This window comes from Cydia splendana, chromosome 9 (assembly GCF_910591565.1).
Source record: "Cydia splendana chromosome 9, ilCydSple1.2, whole genome shotgun sequence".
NCBI classification, from domain to species: domain Eukaryota; kingdom Metazoa; phylum Arthropoda; class Insecta; order Lepidoptera; family Tortricidae; genus Cydia; species Cydia splendana.
The window spans coordinates 749,440-771,243 of record NC_085968.1 but is presented as its reverse complement, the minus strand read 5'-3'; the positions used below and the strand labels follow the sequence as shown (position 1 = coordinate 771,243).

General features: G+C 36.3%; 1 protein-coding gene and 1 long non-coding RNA gene across 2 annotated transcripts in view; both read right to left on the bottom strand.

Moving 5' to 3' along the window:
• LOC134793323 (putative zinc finger protein 702) overlaps positions 1 to 20,941 on the bottom strand; it is a 45,387-nt gene extending 24,446 nt beyond the window's left edge. Inside the window, exon 1 of the mRNA XM_063764860.1 lies at positions 20,062 to 20,941. Coding sequence (XP_063620930.1) covers positions 20,062 to 20,167 — 106 coding nt within the window. The 5' untranslated portion in view covers positions 20,168 to 20,941. The remainder of the gene's footprint in view (positions 1 to 20,061) is intronic.
• LOC134793410 (uncharacterized) lies at positions 3,197 to 4,902 on the bottom strand. The gene is made up of 3 exons (XR_010144539.1): positions 4,858 to 4,902; positions 4,332 to 4,505; positions 3,197 to 3,544 (listed from the first exon to the last, which is right to left on the bottom strand). It is a non-coding gene; the product is annotated as an uncharacterized LOC134793410 (long non-coding RNA).
• Positions 20,942 to 21,804: the final 863 nt, after the last annotated feature.

The window sequence follows — 21,804 nt, the reverse complement described above, 5'->3', positions numbered from 1 at the left end:
ATTAAGAACTTTTATTATATCGCCGTTCTTTCGCAACATTACCTAATCCTTACATATGTTTGTTGCAGGATTAAATCTCGCTCAATATGAGGCGTTCGTAGTAGGTTTCTCTTCAGAAGTTCAGTCAGACAATACTACTACGGCGGTTTATATACGTGTACAGCTCAACCAAGACGAAAACTAAATTATTATTTAAAAATGTAACAAAAATATTGAGAGCTTAAATATTGATGGAATAGATTATTCTTGTATAAGTTGTCCTTATGTTAGTCATCAAGAAAATATATTATTTAGGCTAATTTGTTTCATGCTCTCAGCTGCTGCACATATATACCTATGGGAAATCCTAGTTTATACTTGCTGAAACAGGTACAGTCAGCAGCAAAAGTTACTAAGCGGGCCAGGTGTTCAAAATGATCTTGACGTGACTTTATTATTAAGAGAATAAGAGTGTGTCAAGGTAATTTTGAATACCTGGCCCGCTTAGCAACTTTTTCTGTTGACTGTACCTGTGTATCTTTTTAAAAGAAGTTTAAAGTCGCTTTACATACCTGTTTGTTCAATATAAGAAAATAATGTAGTCAGCATTCATATGGAGCACTAGACGCAGTGTAGGTATAATGTTAGAAAAGTATTTTCACATTTCCAAAATGACAAGTCTTGAATAGCCTAATGTGCAAGTTAATAAAATTTCCTAACAGTATTCTCCTGATATATAAATGCCTTGTTTAATTATCAGCATACCAAATATAATTTAGCCGATATGTGTAACATTTTTAGCCCATACACAAAACAGCAGCATGAGCAAAATGTTACCAAACTAGCATGTAAAGAGTATCCCTGAACTATAATTATACATAACATACACAACATAACAATATTATAATTGTGGTATATTTCTCAAACATATTTCCTAAACTTTAGCCTGGCAAACACAACTAGCCAGTTAGTCAGATCCAAGAAAATTATACTCATAGCTTTAGCATAAGACAAAGAGTATGATTCACTCTGTCTTTAGACAGTCAGTCCTGGGCCAAACTACATAAAGAATCTATTTTATGCCTGCCACAGAACCCTACAAATTATAATTTGAATAGAAGAATAGAATCTCTTAGCACCATGAAATAAAATAGGTACCAAGGGTTAAATTAGACAAAATTACTGTTAATCTAAACTAAAAATATTTAGTTTACCCAAGAAATGTTTATTGTAAGTTAATTAAAGTTATATAGGAAAGATAAAAGGAGTTAACTCCTTATGTTTGGAAACTTAAATTACACATTTTGTAACAAATCTGTTTTATGCTTAAGATGCAATAGATGACTTCAGAGTATTATGATGCTTGGTTGAAGTGACCTGGTAACCTTGGTAACTTCATATTTTTTCAATGAATGCCCTGAATTAAAGTGTAGGTAAGTTAAAGTGACCCTCATCTTCTCTTACATTTAAATTAAATAAGCACCCAAATATCATTTGTTTTATTTTTATTATGTATATTGTACAATATATACCAATCAAAATATTACACAGGTAGGTATGTGATATTGATCTAGAAAAATACACTAATTTACATTAACAAGTGGCATATTATATTGTAAGTATCAAATATTCCACAATTTCCATTTTGCTATGATTAAAATTGAATTCCAACTGAGAAATCTAATAAAATATTAAAATCCAGTAGGACATCTACCTGCGGAAGCAATGATTTTATTCATACATTCTAGTTTAATGGCATCTCTTCTTCTTTGTCGTTCCCTCATGACTGAGGACCGTGACCAATTACTATGTCCCTCCATTTATCGCGAACAAGGGCTATGGGGGTGCCCTCTGCATGGAACCACATGCTTGTTTTATGGAATCCGACCATCTTGCAGGGGCTCTTCCTGTAGCGCGCTTGCCTTCAACTTGCCCCAGTATGATGTCACGTTCGAGGCTGTGGTGTGGCGACCGCATTATGTGCCCAAAGAATCTAAGAGCCCTCTCCTGGCAGATTGTTGAGAGTCGTTTGGTGATTTTGAGTTCTCTCAGAATGGTTTAATGGCATAGACCGCTTCTAATTGTAATTTGATATCTTCAAATTTGTTAATCATTTTGACTAACATGGCTTTTAAATTGTCCGTCCATATTAAATAACAATTTCTAAAATTTTCAATAAGCCGCAAGTGACAATTTGAATTGACGTACGTAGGGCGCGCTCAGCGGGAAAAAAATCATATTCGTTTTAGTTCGACGTACATTGCTGCTTTTCTTAGCGCAATACTGCTCTTTGAGTGTTGCCCTACTTTAGTTTGCTTTACATTGCTACTGACAAGATTTGCTTGACGCACTATATATACATTACTTATGTATATTTGCAATAAAACTTTCCACGAAAAACAGCCTAATGTGTTTGCGAAAATGAGATGCGGGTCCAGCAATATCTGGGGATCAAAGCGGGGTCGGGCATTAGCGGCCCATAACGTAGAGCCAGTCAAGTGTATCGCTTCATAACAGACGAATAAAGATTCATCGCACCTTTATATAAGGGGCCCACTGATTAACAGTCCGCCGGACGGTATCGGCCTGTCAGTTAGAACAAAATTTTGACCGTTCCGAACAACTGACAGGCTGATACCGTCCGGCGGACTGTTAATCAGTGGGCCCCTTGAATGAACCAAAGCGTGCCGTCGGCATCGGCACCTTTCGAACGAAACCGAGTTATGGCCTCTTCAAATGTCACCGATAATAGCAAGCGATTTGCAATAAATTGCGGTATTTGATTGGTCTTCGTCGCTCCTACGTAGCCAGCAATTATTTAAAATCGCATGCCCCTCGTTGCAAGGTTTGTAGAAGCCATACAGAAAAAATATTAAGTAGCTGATATTCTAGGCACTGAATAAAAAAAAATCTTAACAATTTACTTTCCCGCACTACTGCGGTAATAAGCACTTTGCGTGCCTATGTCAAAAATTTGAAGGGCCATATGTACTGTAAAACGTTTTATGATACACGTGCGAATAGGTAATTCGCAACTCGTGTTGATTTAAAACACTTCCTTCGGTAGTGTTTTAATTTATCACCACTCGTTACGAATTTCCTACTTTCCGCATTTGTATCGTAAATAACTAGGTACGGTACGCCATCCTTATAAGAGTAGTAGGATATTTTTTAAATATTTTGTAGGGAAAGGCAAGGTGCAAAATCAAAGTACCAATTTTAAAGTAAGAAAAAACACAGTTTATTAGAAAAAACTAAAACTAAGGGTCAAAAAAGAAACTTAACTAGCGCCGACTGAGATGTAAAATGGATTAACAAAAAAACTTATCTCTAAAATTGTGCATTATACTATGCAAGATTGTTCCTGCTCGTATCAGTAACGGAAAAGTATAGCGGTGAATCCCTATTTCATTTATAATGCAATCGTGAAAGACTGGTGAACGAATTACACATATTATATTACTAAAGACTTAACTAAAATGTTAAAAGGTTTGATTTTCTGAAACGCAGCATGTTAATGTTAATGTTTAAACTACAATCTGTGACTCCGCTACAAGACCGCGATCTGGAACAAGGAGAGGAAAAACATGATAAAAAACCGGACAAGTGCGAGTCGGACTCGCCCACCGAGGGTTCCGTACTTTTTGGTACTTATATTTGTTTTTGTAGCGGCAACAGTTCATGAAATACAGCCTGATGACAGACAGACTGACAGACAGTAGTGGTCTTAGTAATAGGGCCCCGTTTTTACTCTTTGGGTACGGAACCCTAAATACATGATTACGATGTTTATTATTATAATAATATGGCTCATTTCAGTATCCTTTCGTACCTTGTCACAGGTACAATCAATAACTATTAAAAGTCGCTAGGGACCTCACACTATTCTCACTGTAACGATGTACGAAATGGTGCTGAAATTTAATTCCTTGACAGTAAATGTCTTGTGTTGATACCGCACGCAGCAGCTCAGTATCTAGTCCCCGTGTTAAAGTATACCACAGTGTAAACTGACGTCCAACACTTACTAACTCAGGTCTTTTTCAGCGCGTCCAGTGCTAGCCGCTCGCTGAGCGCATGCAGCCGCGCTGCTAGACGTCCGACGTCACCCGACGTCGATCGACGTTTACTGTTACTACTCTCACCAAATGCAGGTCTAACTCAGCGCGTCCACTGGTAGCCGATTACTGAGCGCAGCTGCGCTACCAGACGTCCCACATTACCCGACGCCATTCTACTGTTACGGCCAGAGGTCGGACGGGGTGAGCTATTTACCTTATAATTTGACATGTCTTACGTCATATTATAAGGCAAATAGCTCACCCTGTCCGAGCTCTGGTTACGACACTCACCAACGCAGGTCTCTCTCAGCGCGTCCACTGCTAGCCGCTCGCTGAGCGGGGCAGCCGCGCGGCCAGCGCTCCGCCCGACGTCACCCGACGTCGCTCGACGTCGCTCGACGTCGCCGACGGAACGGCACCAAGCGGCCGAGCTTGCTGCCGGAGCCAGGTGCTTGTGCTACCTGCCTGGAAACACGAAGTTTCATGTTAATGCTTATGTATTTACAGCAACATTCTAAACTTGTGTACCCTTACATAAGTATGTCTTTGTAATAAGATCAGGTCACAATGTGAACGATGGTCAATATACTGACAATTTATTCCAGTCCAGCTAAGCATCGATATAAGAGGGACGCTAATACATCTAGAGACTACGAAATATTTAGCAGCTATTTATTATTAAGATTACTTTTTTTCGTCTTCATGTGAAAAATACGTCTACAAGCTACTAGCTAAGCACGTAGGTATATGATTTTTTCCGTAAATCTAAAAGGATACGACTTTAGATAGTGACTAAATAAATGATTAATACACGTACCATTCTGCCGCAAGCCCAGTATTAGCGGGTACCCTGGCTCACTGCAATAAAAGGACATAATCAACGATAAAATACAGAAATAAGTATATAGGTACTTTCAGAGAACAATAAGGTTACTAGTTAAAAATCATTAATTTCCTGGTTTATTTCTAAAACAGCAGTGGAAAAATACAGTTGGTTTCTTGACATATGAAACGACTATGTATATCTTTAAGTAAATGGCACAGTTTAACCCTCAATCAATTTATAAGAATGTTAAAATATTTATTAATAAAAACTGCAAAACTAACCTAACTCGAACACGTGGGTGATTATCACAACGTCATTTAAAAAACGATCTCATGTGACTCATGTCACGTAAACTGTTGAAGAATAATGGTCCTCATTTTCCTAGCCTACTATTTAGGTCATTTGAAAGCCAAAAATCAAAACGATAAAGAAACATTTATGTACACGTGGTTAAAACAAGATGGCGGATTTCCAAAATGGGAGTTAACTGACTTCCTAAAATAAGATTAATAACTTCAATAGAAATAAATGTCTATTTATAGCTCACTTAATTAGGTAACGTTTAAAATTGAAAAAGAACTAAGTAAAAAATTTCAACACGTGTTAAACAACATGGCACATATCCGATATCGCAGTTGTGTTTGACACAATAAAAATAACAAAATAAAAGGTTTCCGCAATACATATCCCTTTATAATTCACTTATTAACATTTAAAGTTGAAAAAAACCTAATAATTTCAAACGTGTAAAATAAAATGGCGGCATCACAAAATGGCCGCTAAAGTAAGGAAAGTGAATACTTACGTCCCGCTCCGATCCCGAGTGCGCCGTGCGCGTGGGCAGGCTGCCTTTTATAGACGCGGGCGCAGGGCCTCCGGCGCATAGGGTTGTAGCTAGGAAATAAATAAGTGAATTAAAATAATGTTGTCTAATATTTTAATACGTTTGATGCCAATGTCTGTCTGTGGCATCGTAGCTGTCAAATGGATGGACCGATTTCGATGCGCTTTTTTCACGTGAAAGCGAGTTTCCTTGCAGTGGTTCTTAGCTATGTTTAATATTAATCGATCCAGTTGTTTAAAGAGTGTCAGCTTTTTCAAAATGATGAAAGGCATTTTTGACAGGAAGTGGTTTAAAATCTTATGATTAGCGTAGGGGTTTTAGAAATTTTTAATTTAATAGTTAATTACATGTCAAATACATCAAAAATGTCACTCATGTCCGTAACATAACCACTAGTAATGCATATCGGTTTGATTTTCAAAACAAATTATTTAAGAAATATTTTTACAAAAAAATTTAAAGAGTTAAGTAATTAAGTCAGTAATTGTTAAAGAACTTCGTAATAATGATATCACCACATGTCATTGTGTTTAATTATAAAATTTACATCATTAGCAACGTGATAATAACGAAACTATGTATGATTACCTAGTTAGTAGCCGTGGAAATACATCACTAAAAATTCAGGGTCTTAGCTTTAGCCAGAACAAGGTTAAAAATGGCCTAGAGTTAGACCAAGAAAAGTCTGCAGCGATTTTGACAGCACACGCAGTGCAAGTATTATTTATACGTCATAATGTCATAGAAGTTTGACGTTTAAAATAACACTTGCACTGCGTGGGCTATCAAAATCTCTGCAGACTTTTCGTAGTCTAACTCTAAATGGTTTCTAGAAAATAATGTTACGGCCCTGCCTCTTTGCTTTGCTCAAGGTGACTTCGGATGTCAACTGCAGCTGCATTACTGTTGCGAATAAAATAAGTGACGTTCACCGCCGCATTACTGCCGCGATTATGACGTTCATTCCTTCATCATTTTATTAAGGAGATTCAGCGGCGACAACAACGACGTATAGTAACGCAGCTGCAGTTGACACCAGTGGCCTATTTTATAAAGCTACAAGTTACAATTTACAAGCGGAAGTCTCGTTCTAACACATAGGGTTAGAAAGAGACTTCCGCTTGTAAATTGTAACTTGTAGCTTTATAAAATAGGCCACAGAACGTAACCTTAAGGTAGAATACACGACACAAACATCATTATTTAAAGGGGGCTGCTAAAATCATATTCTTATGTTATCACAGTATTTTTTTTATACTTTAGGGTTACAAAAACGCTTCTTCTATCGACGATGTTCTACATATGAATCGTTGTCATTGTCATGCGTGATTTCACAATACACCAATTTTAAGAGCCAGATGAAACATAACATATGAATTTTACTTTAACTATAGGTACGTCAAACTCACACTTTCACACATACTTCTTACCCACAACATTGTCTGAATATTTCGGCTGCCATGTATCAACATGTCAACGACATTCACGCAATAAATCAAAACGCAAAAACGACAGGCGCATCGTGAGATTCCATCTTTTTGTGGAACGTTCTTGGGAAAAAAATTAAACGCACACTTGCAAGCAAACTTGTACCTAATAAATATTCCTTTTATTTTTTGTTTTTAAATTGTGTACAAAATTGCGTAACTCCTCAAAATGTTTTTCAAAACATTTATTCTGTTCTTGAATCGAATTTTCTGTTTAAATTTTGCGTGTAGTTTTTTCATATAACTACATACTTGTTCAGTGATGGTTCTAGGTGATTGGAGAAAATATTAGGATTTGTGTGCATACTACACAGTATAGGTAACTATAAGTAAATCATTTACTAATTACTTTCAATTTTAATTAATTTCATTTTTCTTTGTACTTGTACTGAAATTGCATGTCGCTATTAAAATTGTATCAGAAATATAAAAGAAAAATAATACTAGTATAAATGCCTAATGGCGAGCATAGGTATTTATAATTACGTGCCTACCCTCATTATTAGTAATGTAAATTGAGTATTGTAAACATGCTACGTTTAAAAACATTGATTTGGACTTAGCATAATTCTAGAAAAAAGTATATATGTACATATATTCACATGCATTAATTGAGATAAAAGGTAAAAACCCGCGCGATGGCCGGCGGCGTTCGGGCGGCACGTCATATTTTTCGTCTCCTAATTTCCTGGTTTTAAAGGTATCTACTTTTGGAAAACATATTTTTTGCACTTACATAGTACCTAGCTATATCTATAGGTACAAGTCTCTTTGTCTGCTAGTAAACTAAGTTAGTTATCCAACACAAAGGAAGGCACAATACCTACATATAAGTAGGTACTTAGATACACAAGCATATTTCTACCTTTTGTTACCAAAGCCCATTTCTCTCAAATAGACCCCCGCATAAATAGTAGCCATCTTTCCCCCCACCACCCACTGGAAAATAAAACCTGGTAATTTTAAGGGGGGAGTGTCACTGGGCGGGGCTACACCACGCCCTGCTGAGTAGGCGGGGCGTTTGAAAACCGTCTTTTGTTTATAGATATGTGGATAAAGTAATTGGTTGGATGTTGGTCGCAATTAAATGGAATTGGGTTATATTTATGTTTGAGATAGGAGTTGGCGCCAAGTGGATATTGTTTTCCGTAAAACTTGTATGTTGTTTTTCTCTTAGTATATAAGATATGAGGTTAACATCCACTTTGGCCTAATACGAGATTTTTTTACGATACACTTAAAAAGAGCAGCCGAATCGCCTGATGGTAAGCAATTACCATCGCCCAATGGACAGATGCAATAACCAAGGGTTGTAAGTGCGTTTCCAGACGTTAAGATGGGAGGTTGCTCTTTTATCGAAAGTCGTGTTGGTCTGGAAATACCACGAGCAACAGTTTATTATACAGTTTAAGTTAATAGGTACAAATACATCTCATGGAATACCGTATTGTAATTACTAATTCTTAACAAACACTAAAGTCAATGATAAAACCTGTGGAATTTATGACAGGAAAAATAAGTAGGTATCTAATTATTGTGCAATTAATTTTTGATTTTAATTTAGTTAATAATAGTTTAGAACCGCAAAAACTAATCAAAACAAGGATATAGGTACTACTAAAGACCCGACAAAAAAAAGTGTATTTAGTATAATTTGTAAATTTTTGTTTAAGTCATAATATGTAAGTACCTACAGTATTAAGTGGTTATAAGTTAAGTGTGAGCTCACCGAAAAATATGTATTTTGCATGAAAAAAAAAAGAAATTCTTGTGTAAGTGAATATTATGTATTCTTATGAGAAATAAAAATCTTTAAACCTAAAGAGGACTACATAATCTTAAGAGGGAAATTCTATGATCTGAGGCCCTCCTCAGTTCATATAACTTCTCTAAGTATAGCATATGTGATCGTCCATACAAAAAGAGGAGACGTTTTTCCACTTCTAAATATTATCCATTTTCCATGATTTTTAGTATGTTATTGACACAATGAAAAACTAGGATTATAGGTTTTCCTTTTTAAAAATTTTCAATACAAAAAAAAAACTATTTTTCAAAAGCGAAAGCCATAAACCTAGAATATATTATGATGAAGCGATCGACATCCAAATCAAAGTGACGTTTTCATACAATTTCCATTTCGGGAGAAAATGTTTTCCACTAACTAAATCTTAACATATAGATTTAGTTAGTGGAAAACATTTTCTCCCGAAATGGAAATTGTATGAAAACGTTACTTTTGTCAGTAGCTAGGTATACTTCCCTCTTAAAATGTGACGCAATCCTGAATTTGATTCTGAAGCGAGTAACAAAATTAAATAATGTCCCCAGAAAGTTTAAAACTAAGAGCGGTTTAAAAGTAAAACAAAACCCGGGCCCCTCCGCGGGTCCAAATGCTAATTTGCCAACATCTAAACATTTTTTCGCTACAATTTCTAACAAAGTAGGGTACACTTTAGATGAAAGAAAAAGCCGTACGTTTGGGTTTTTTTTAGCTTCGGCTTAAAATACCGTTACTTATAGGTCTACCCATAGGTACTAGTAGGTTGTTCAATATACACTTATCGTACCTATTAACGAATATGGTGAGGCATTTTATTTATTTATTTATCATTTATTTCAGACAACATTCATCCATATACATAATAAGAATTAAAATAATGTAAAATTAGACTAAATTTTAAAACGTTTAAATTTAGACATTAATATTTAATTGATTGATTTATTTTATTTTATTGTGTGTGAGTTGGTAGCAGGAACAGATTTAGAACAATGAAGGGCCAAGATTAGGTAAGTTCTTCCATTTTGGCACACGAAGGTATCTAATTTTATATTAATACTTACCATAAAACTTTCGTTGTGGCAAAAAGTTATAGATTGTGTTCGGTTCGGTTAATTAAAAACAAAATAATTTAAACTTATTAGACCAACCTGAAACTGTTAAGAAGAAATACACCTACATGTAAGATTGTTTAGGTAGCTCCTAATGACTGTAGTATGCGAATCGCGTACTAAAATATAAAACTAAGTTTTAAAGCTGCAAAATTCGAATAGGTACCCAGAAAATCAAAGCGACCAAACTATCAATAACTTTTGAAAATAAATAATCAATTCCCAATATTTGATCTAAAAATACCCCAGGTTTTCGATTGAGCAATTGTGACCCGATATAAAACAGCGGCATGCGTAATTCATGACCGCATAGAAAAATACCGCCATTTCGGCGATCGCCGGTCACTGTTTTTACTGTATTTTTAGCCGGACTCATGCGACATCAAACTCTGTTATTGTTGTTTTAGGAAAAGCGTTAGGTTATTTTTATAACTGGAAAAATATCTATGAAAGACGCGAATGTTTATTTAAGGAAAGTTTGGACGCAACGTAAACTACAAAGAAAATACCCCCGTTATAATTATATAACTTTTTATTAGATCGTGTTAAAATTATTAAGTTGTACTTGAATAACAAATATGTTTATGTTTTAAGTTGTCTATGGTTATTCTGTAAAGTTTGTCGTAGTTCACTACGTACTGCAATTATTTAATCCGTTAAAGATGGCTAATGATCTGCGCGTTTTCTTTTTATTATAATTTAAAAAAATATGTTAAATGTAAAAAGTAGTTCGTATCGTCTTTATTCTTTATCATGTCCCTATTTGTATCAAATAAATTCACTTTAAAAAAGGAAGTTGAACGGAAGAGGACAATCTCCACCCAGCTCCTGTGTTTGTTTCACCCATATTTTATTGACTAAGTGGGTATTTGAATAAAAATGCGGTTTAAAAAGTACAAATGTGGGTACATACAGGATGAGATTTATTGCGATACGGTCTCGGGTTAACTGCCCTTTGTGCTAGTTGAGGTTTTCCGGAGGTTAGACTATCTTTTTCTGTCTCCCATTTGTGGAGACCAAATTTACGTACCGTAAAAACACAGTCATTTTTAACTGGTACTTGCAGATGCTTAAAGTGATACGTCGGTAATCAAATACCACAGTTACTTAGATACAGTTAATTGTAAAAATATGGCTGTAGCCAACTTATTCAAAAATATGTCCCATAGTTCTTAATTCGCTGACATAAGAGCTATGGGACATATTTTTGAGATGATTTGTGCACCCATATTTTTACAGTTGACTGTACCATATTATTTTCATACCCTTGTTGTGTTTTTATCAAATGTTTTATCAAATCAATGTTGCGAATGATTGAAAATCAGGGTTGGCAAAAGTATCTACGCCGGTACGGATATGATGGTCGTTCTTGTCTACGTGACAGCGTGATAAAACGGTGTCCGTCACTTTCTATCCCACGGTGTCAAAAAGTGACAGTTATTTTATCATCTTGATAGAGATGGATAAAGCCATCCATAATACGCCGGCAGGGAATCCTAACTTCGCCTAAGTAAAATTTGAAATAAACATTTACCAAGAAATAGAGATATCCATTAAATAAAAAAAGCTATGAAAAATAGTTGTTAAATACTAAAAATGAAGTTGTTAAATAACCAAAAACGTCACTTTTGATACTGTCAGATCAGTAGGTATCATATCGGAAATAGATCGAACAACTAAAACTCGAATTCTTCGAAGATTCTTGCCCTGGGTCAAAGGGAAACCGGTCTTATGTCAAGGTGCTAAGGGTCAGGTGAGTGACCCGATAAGGTCGTGATCTTGGTAATCGCTGTGCAAACAGTAGTGGCATGCGCACGATTGTTTGTTCACTGGTTTTAATGTACAGGATGTTTGGAATATTTATTTTCATGTTCTGTAATAACATATATTTGACAGGGGTACCTAGTTTTATCTATGTCTCTAGCAGTTTAAATATTCAATCGAGCTAACAAATAATGCCTCTAAATAATAAGTAAAATCCTGCCTTATTAAAAAAAAAACCTGGTAAAACTTATCAATACTATCGTTGGTGTAGTAGAAATGCGCCCTCTTTGACTCAGTAAATCGCAATTAACCCCCTTATCCATAAACGTCTACTAAAGTTGACAAGGCGATAATAATCGTTTGTCCCTTTCCATCATACTATTACGTCGGAAAGGGACAAACGATTATTACCAGCTTGTCAACTTTAGAAGACGTTTATGAATAAGGGGGTAAGTATTTAATTCTGTCGATGTCGATTCGTATTGATAAATAATTGGCAACATGCATTTTTTGGCACAATACAAACAGCCTCTCACTTCAAATACATCACATATCGTGCTTATCATCTCAAGTAAAATTGCTTCTAAAAAATAAATGTTCATATTTAGATAGGTAATAAATATTGTATAACTTTATACTGTCGTTACTAGTACTCATGTAAATATTGCTCACCTTACTTACCTACCTACATATATTTAATAAATTTTGACTACAATGAATAAAGACCGTACAGGCAAAACAACAATTATTACTTATATTACATATCTAGCCTAGGGTAGTATCTATAGTAAGAAATGTTTCAGAACACATGAAATTGTCGACAAGCATGTCATTTTAGGGTTTCTTGTTTACTGGCCGAGGTGTGTATACTATTTTTCTGTTTGCCGAAGCCGGAAAGCGTCAACTATACTTTCGGCATGCTGCGCTAAACGAAGGTGCCGGTGCGTTGGGCTCATTACGAAGAAGATCAATGAGGATTTATTACACATTCAATAAACTTGAGACACCTACTTACATACGGTCAAAACAAAAATGTATGTGGACAACATAATATGTATAGTAAACGACCGCTTCTCTACACAAAGATATTCTCCATTTTCCTGACTGGATCAATATACAGAAGGATAATAATATATCATGAAAAATATGAGCGGTTTCCAAAAAAAATTACCTACATTTCATTCGTGTCGTCAAAATATTGACTTCTTGGGCTCATTTTACTCAAAATCATTGGCACATTCACGCCTCATACATGAAAAAATGTGTCCCAAAATTTTGTAAGAATAAATATTTTTCAAGTGCGTCACGTTCATACAAATTAAAAAAATATTCATACAAAAATGTGACGATCTGGAAAGGAAATCTTGGGACACATTTTTTCATGTATGAGGCGTGAATGTACAAATGATTCTGAGTAAAATGAGCCCAAGAAGTCAATATTTTGAAGACATGAATGAAATGTACATTTTTTTGGAAAACGCTCATATATTATTAGTATTATTACACAATTTGACGTATCTTCACAATAGCTAAGCAATGTTTTTGGATCCTCCTAACTCTTAAATCAGCCTGTATGATAATGACCGTGAGAGCGTCGTGCGCGAGCATCCGACCGCCGACGCCTCGGGCACCCGCGCATTACGCCTAGCTCTCACCACCACCGATCATCAAATTATTACCTATCTGACTACCGCCTGACGTGTACAGGTCATGGCTAGGATTTGCAAAGTGCTATATTGAGCACAGACATGACCTGTACAGATCATTGCTAGTATGTACATGCAAGGTTCTGTATTGTGCACAGCAGACAACAGCGCAGCGCTAACTGTGACGATTGTTAAATTTTAGTAAGGAGTTATAGTTTGTTATGTCACCACAAAATCTTTATAACCGTCAAACTTCATAGTAATCTCATCCGGGCATTTGCACTACCCAATAATCGAATCATTAGGTACATATAGTACCAAGGTCGTCGGCCATGCCAAGAGTTTGTTGTAGTAGGTAACTAGCTTATAACATTGACAAAACTCATAAACCAATAGTCAAATTATTACGTATTTACTGCCGCTCTAGTCTAAAGAATCATGAAATCATTGTACCTACTCTCACAATCTGCTTGTCGACGAGTTCGACGACAATAAAAACAGTTGTTCAAAAAACTGCATAACTGTAGTCTACTTCATACATCAGTTATAACAACTCAAAAAAGCTGATTGACCCATACTTGTACATTAGCGAATTTGCGAAAAAACCTCATCAGATTAGACTCGTCGGGTAATACATTATTGCGTAGAACTTGCACGCATTCCTTAAGGCGACTGACTATCTCAACGTCCTAGACCATCATTGAATACATCACCCGCATGCGAAACTGAACACACAGGTATTTTAAAGTTTTAAAATGGGCAGAATTTTGTTTAAATATATTATTAATTATTATATAGCGGCAATGCGAATATTATTTGTAATTTAGAAACCTTATTTTGATGGTATAAACAATCTCGCTTGGATATATTTTTGCCATAGCTAATCATTGTACATAGTTTAAAAAAAGCATCTGTCATCCCATGGATGTAAGTAAAAAGAGGTAGATATGGTACCAGGCGCACGATCGTGAGCCATCAAATATAGGTTCCGGAACCTATATTTAGTTAGTCGTATGGGTGACGCCAACCTGTCAAGTTGTCAAAATCGTTGGATCAAATTTTAGTTTTGTCAACTATGAACGTCACACGTCTACATAAATAAAAGGTCATTGTGTCATCCCGACATTTTTTTTTTCGTTTGGTGTTTGTCGGTGTACAATTGTCATTTTAGCTAGTAGGATGACTCCTATTATAGGCCCCCTTGTGAGTAATTGCGAGTGACTGCGAGTGAAAAGCGCTATGAGTAGGTAATTATTACGTAAAAATTTTTTTTTGTCCGAATGTTGATGAGATGAACATACTGGAGGACTGAACTAAAAATCGTGATTTATATCACCTTCATTTAAAGCCTTAGGCTTCGAAAAACCAATATTCCACAAAACTAATCGCCTTAACACAACTTTAACATAACCCAGTACCGGGAATCCAGCCATGGGAACCGCGATCGTGGAATCAATTACAAATACTCGCATAATTACTAATTAAACTTAACGGACACATCCTTATACAATTAACTAGGGGCTGATTCTGATTTAGTCAAAGCAAGTCAAAATGTTTAAATAGTGTTTTGAGTACAAATATCTTAGTCTAATTCCCAGAGCAATTTATTGATGCAATTATTAATAAATATTGAATTAATAAAGTAAGTCGAACTTAATGATAATAATTTCACAATGAGATCGTCAAACGCTAAAAAGTTTGAATAACATGCTTTCTAGATTAGTATTGTTTATACAATTTTTAGTGTTTGAGGAGCATATTATATGAATTTCTTCTTAAAAAAATTAAAATCTAAAAAAAAGATTTAACAATGTTAATATGCCTGATAACCAAATTTCATTTTGCGCTCACCAATCAGCTTGAGCGATCGTCAAAACTGTATCAAAACAAATTGAATCTTTAATCAAATTGACCAAATTGAAATTTAACCAAAAGAAGCGATGACTCGATGTCGTGAAAGCCGATATGAGCGTAAACGTAAACAATTGTAGGTATCTCTGTTTGACCTTATGGTTGACTGGTAGAGAATGCCATTTGGCTTTAAGTCCGTCATTTGTACATTGTTGTATATTATAATTATTTTGTGCAATCAAGTTTAAATAAAATAAACGGGCTCACACGAGAGGACGCCCGGAATCGCGCAAAGTGGAGAAAGGCAAGTAGGAAAGCGGACCCTGGCAAAGGTTGGGATAACGCTAGGTAGAAGAAGAAGAAGAATAAAATTGTGCAAATCATAATCGGCCTTCTGGGCAGCTTGACATTGTTGCGATGTGGAACATATCCGAGAGAATGAAGACATAATTTTATTCCCTTTTAATCTTATGTAGACTTCTAAGGAAATACAATCAGCCCATTTTAGAGATAACTGCCTTTTCTTGCAACGCGCCGTGCGCTGTAAGTATAATTGTTTTTACAAGCTTCTATTTGTTTGTTTAAGTCCAATCTTGCAAGCTAAAGGATAACTCACACTAGAAAGGTCCGGGCCCGGGCCGAGGCTTCCGACGCTTCGCTTCTATGGCGGGTGATCGGTGACCACGTGGTGTTTTCTATAGAAAACTGTTGGATGCCTCGGCCCGGCTCCGGACCATTCTAGCGTGAGTCATCCTTAAATTAGACCCAATAATTGTTCGATTGGCCTGAGCTGAAACTTTACATATATAATGTAAGTTGGGTGACAATGCAATATTATGGTACCAGTACTGGTACCATAGTTATCTGTAGGTATGGTATTGATCTGATGATGGACAAAGGCGGTGGGTGGCCATAGGAACTCTGTGATAAAACAACACAACCTACTTAATTGTGTTTGTTAAAATTCTCTCGATGATTAAGTTGCCTCTAGAAAGAAAAGTATAGTCAGCAGCGATTAAAGTTTGTGTCAAAAAAAGCTTATGAATCAGAATGTATTCATTGTACCTATTTTTGACGCCTTGTAGGTACGTAAAAAGTTCATTACGCACCCTTGATTAGTTTTGTTCGTGCTAAACTGGTTTCAGTCAACCAAACGACCCTGAAGAAATATTACGAGCAAAATTATACTAATGTAGTTCTTTATGAATGGTCTGCAATGCGCTAACATTTGTATAAGCGACTATGATTTAAGATTTCAAGCCATGTTATTTAATGTTAGTAGGTAGTTTACATAAAACCTGCGTAGATTTATTTTCAAAATATTATTGTTAAAGTTTTTTCTAACCTAAGTGTAGACACAACGTCAAGAATGTAAGCACCTCGTTACAGTGTGCCAATTGTTTGAAAATTGTTGCCATGTTTAAGCATTTTACGTCAAAAATGTGACAGTAGCAAGTGGCGCCCTCATTTATTTTCTACAATTTTTTGTCGGACTATAAATAGGTCCTAACTGAGGTCGTCGGTATGAAGTTATGATGATCAACTACGGACTGACTGAAGGCTTGACTGCATAAGCTGCTTTATATTATGTTAGGTATACCTATCTAGATACAAGTTTTATATATAAACTAGTTTTATTATCAAAACTTAGCTACCTTCTTTTAGATAATAACCACGCAACTTTTTAACCAACTTAGGTGAAGTGGTAGAAATATAACAGCATAAATCGTGGCCATTAATTAGTTGCCAACACAATGTAGAAAATATTTGCGTTAACGTTCTAGAAACGACAGAAATAAATCGTGGAGCTAATTAATGACCAATGTTTTACCACCTACCCTAACGAGCCTTTGTACACGGAATTAGGCCACATATCACAAGAAAACATCGAGACTTTTCACATTTTCTGAGTTTCTTTATGATTGTGTTGTTTTTATTTATGTCGAGAAATATAATTAGCTATATTGAGCTAGTTAGTTCAACTAGCCCCAACAATGAGTGGTTAATTAATAAAGTGGGTCAAGCAGATCTTGTCAGTAGAAAAAGGCGGCAAATTTGAAAAATGTAGGCGCGAAAGGATATCGTCCTATAGAAAATTTGAATTTCGCGCCTTTTTCTACTGACAAGATTTGCTTGACCATCTATAGGTATAATAACTACATAGAACTACAACGTTTAATATAATTTCTCACATTGATAGTTAGGCTACCTCATTTCACGCTGGCCCAAATTGTTTTCATTTATTTTTTACGCTTAATATGTATTGTTTTACATGGTTCCTTCAGAATCTTCTTAAGTGGGTTTTATTGTATTAGTATTTACTTAATTATAATATAAAAATACAATTTTGCCTCATTCTTTTAGACATTTGTCAAGCTTAGTCCGAAATCCGGTTTGTTGTCTAATTTTTAGTTGAAGTTTAAGAAGAAGAACAACCGTTTCCCAGCATTTACTTCATACACATACACACACTTTCTTCAGCTTCAGGGTAAATTTTTACGTTAATTTTTTAGTCATTTATCTTTTAAATTTTTCAAATGGCTCCAGCCAGTCAGAGTCAATTGAGAGTATCTAGAAATGTACGCAATTAGGTCCTATTCGTCAGTTAAATACAAAAACACCTATAAATACCTTCACATATTTGACAAACTGCCCGATGCGCAGTTAAAGATACGTCAAATATTACGTCTACGATATGGATTAGAAAAACGTCACTTTATACCCTGATATATCTAATCCATATCGCATCTACACGTTCGAATCGGGCAGAAAACCTGCGTGCGTTGTCGTCAACATTTCCAGCAAGCTCGTTGTCTGGTGCCAACATGCTCGTGCACGTCAAAATAGTTTTACTGAAAACATTTCCATCTCGAATTCCGAATTTAAATGGAAATCCACACATTTTCCGCATGCATCGAATGCCCTCGACATCAGAATCCGTTGACACCTGATTTTCCACGCTAGCGCCCTTAACCGAGCACATCACTCCAACAAAACCAAGCAAAAAGACCTATGTCCCATACACACGTAACACACTTAAGCCCTTTCAGTTTTGGGGTACAATACAGGGTTGCATATAACAAAGTTAAATATGCTTGCTACAATAAAATTCGCAATCGTATTTCGAAGTCGTAAGGTAAATTTTGCTAGTGTAAGTTGTTTGATAGATGCAAAGTTATAGTGGTGTAAGGTTGTGACATATGCTTCAGGTGACAAGTGATTTGTATGGGCGTAAATGGATGAAGGTGTGCTGACTAGTTGCAGTATTTACATGACAAGGTATTTAAATTGAATATAGCCATATATCTGTCTTGAAAAAAGATCGCTTACTAGCGATAAGACCGCCAGTTGCTACTCGTACCTTAACTATAATCATTGCTTGTAGCTTTGTTTCAAAACGTAAGGTACTACCTATTCCATCATAGTCTATATTAATGTCAATATAATAAACTTTATAATCAGCATTGCCATCCAGCGGGGCAATGCGGCCAGCCTTCTGGGCACCCTACCTACGGCCTACGACTTAGGGCAATTTTTTTATTTATAAATCTTAGTGATTTTATTATGTTGTAAAAATGTTTGTAAATAAATGAGTAGATATATAATTACTTAAAATGTATTTTAAACTAGGTAGGTACCACATGTACCTAGTTTAAATTTCGAAACAAAAAAATACATAAAAAAAAATATTTATTATAATTTAATTTAATTTTATATTTCATTTTATATAGAAAATATAAAATTATTTGACGACATGAAAATTCACTTTGCTTTCGACTAACAACAATTGTGAACTAAGAACATTCAAAAAGTTAGGAGCCGTCATCATGCAAGGAAGTAGTTAAGCCCGAGTCAAGCTGAATAAAGTACAAAATTGATATACACACTACTTTGTATTTATTGCAGTGTTGAGTCAAATCAAAGTTAACTTAACCACGCATTCATTGGAGTGTTCATTTTGTATGTAAAGTCTAACTGTTAACTTTGAAAAGCTGATTACCTTCAAGATAAAACAAGAAATAAGCCTTAAATTCACTTTGATCATTGCTAATATTTGAGTCGGAACATAAGTATTTGTTTTAATTCAAATATTACCTTACGTAAGTACGTACGTAGAATGAACGCAATGGCTATACCTCTAAATAAAACGATCTTGAACCCTTTTTGTGGTGGCATAATTTTTAATTGCTAATCTTCAAACCAGAGGAAGGTAGTCGTCGTCATATTTAAACTTATGTCATTAGCAATAGAGGTCACGCCTATTGGGCAACAGCATGTCTAGCACTGGGACGTTTACCTCATACCAATCTTAAGCCCCAGAGACGGTTCTAGAACTTGCATGCAATATTCGAAACATTGCTACCTACAGAGTACAATGATTTTAGTCAATCGACCAAATACCCTAATGTAAAGAAAATCGCATGGAAGCTCTGCATGAACCGTCTAAACAGGGTTTAAGTTTATACTAAGCTTTTAAAATTAATGGAAAATAATCTTTTTAGATTCTCACTTATTTAGTTCGCGATATATCGTTGGTATAACCCTTCCTGACCGCTACGCACGCGCTAGCGGCTGAAAGCCGTCCAGATCCATTTAGATATTACATGTATTACATTGTTTACGACTCCCAAACATCTCCAAATAAGCAATAATCTAATGGATTAAAACGTAATGTAGATTCCATGCAAAAATATTCAAAGTAGACAGTTACGACAGCCATGTTCGGAGACACGCACGCCGTCTGGCGGACGCAGATGGAACCAACTAGCAACTGACGTCCGCAGCGCCATCGCGCAACAACTGCATTCTGCCCGCATCTCTCACTAAACCCGCACTCATTTACATTCATAAACACTTAACACTTTAGTTTTTAAACCGGGAAAACACTTCACTGTTTCACGCGCGATAATTAGTTAAAGCTAATTGACGGAGCTATGTCTTCAACGACAGCAGACCGGCGAATGAAATCCTCCACCATGTTGTTACGGAATTTTATACTCCATCCGAGCCACCAGAGCCTCCAAGTTTGCCTCCTTCAAATTCGTTATGCATACAGCACCAAGGGCTGTTGAATACCGTTCGCGTTTATTTATGAACACGCAAAGTTCTGGTGCCAGTCCACCGGGCAGCCTCCGGCTCCACAATGCATGCGATCGCTGAAAAAGCCCTTTTTATGTATTCAACTTCACTCTAGCTCATCTGCAAGTCGTATTATGGATCTAATTAACAAGTTAATATGGATGGAGCGGCGCGGCTGCGCAGAGCGTTCGAATCTTCAAACCATCTGGCTGCAGCTGATCAGTCAGTTTGAAACTTAAACTATTTACCTGTATCATAAAGCGAACGATTTCGACTTTGCAATGGTAAGGAGCGTTCAGAAATTCCGCCCCGCCTGTCTCCCCCATCACAAAGTATAATGATATCGTCGCCCGCGTTATTATGGAGTCGTCATAAATATTTCATGGCGGGCAGTAATGGGCAGCGGCCGGTGGTCGAAGACACCGTTACGCGGCATTACGTATCTAATCCAGAGAAATCGATGATCAGACGCGGGCATCCTGCAGAATGAGACTGGTCTTTGTTCCACTGCAGTTTCCTTCAACGACCACACAAGCATTTTCCGTCGTTATTTTTCTACTTTGAGCTTCAAATTCGCGCAAAACGTATTCACCGTGAGACACAGACCAACCCCTATAGACCGAGCTTATAGGACGACTCGCGGCCACCGCCCGTATGGTGTATAGGTCAAATATAAGATTGTTCGCGCGCCGCTCCGATCAGTTGCGCCCAAGGTTACGACCTGTTAGCAGTGTGCACGAGTCTAAGAAAATAAATAGTAAACTATTGAATTCATTGGGAAATCATGGGATATTGCAGCGTAAAATGGTGTGGCAAGTCATCTAAGACATCGACTTACGAAACAGATGGAATAACATCCCACAGGAAAGTCAAATTCATTATTTCATTGAATAATGTTTCTTGTCCGCGGGGTTCATTTTATACTGGTCGTAAGCAGAGGCGAAGTATGTCCGTCCCTTTTCGTCAACTTGAAAATGCAATGCGCTATCCCTTTCCCTTTCGACTAGTGATGTGACGATGATGGTTTTTCAGTTGCGGAAACTTCGTGCTTCGTCATACCGTATTGTACCATTTTAGACATAATATATAGGTAATATGTTGTGTAAGTTTTTTAGAATCCTCTAGGCTGGCCTGGCGGAGCAGTTAGGCCGCATGTCACGAGATGGACCTGATGATGAACTTCAAAGAAGTGCGAGGGAACTCGGTGTTGGTTTGTGATATACATATGTTGTATGGGTTTTTTAGAATCCTCTAGGTGAGCAGTTAGGTCTCATGTCACGAGATGGACCTGATGATGACCTCCAAAGAAGTGCGAGGGATCTCGGTGTTGGTTTGTGATAGACATATGTTGTATGGGTTTTTTAGAATCCTCTAG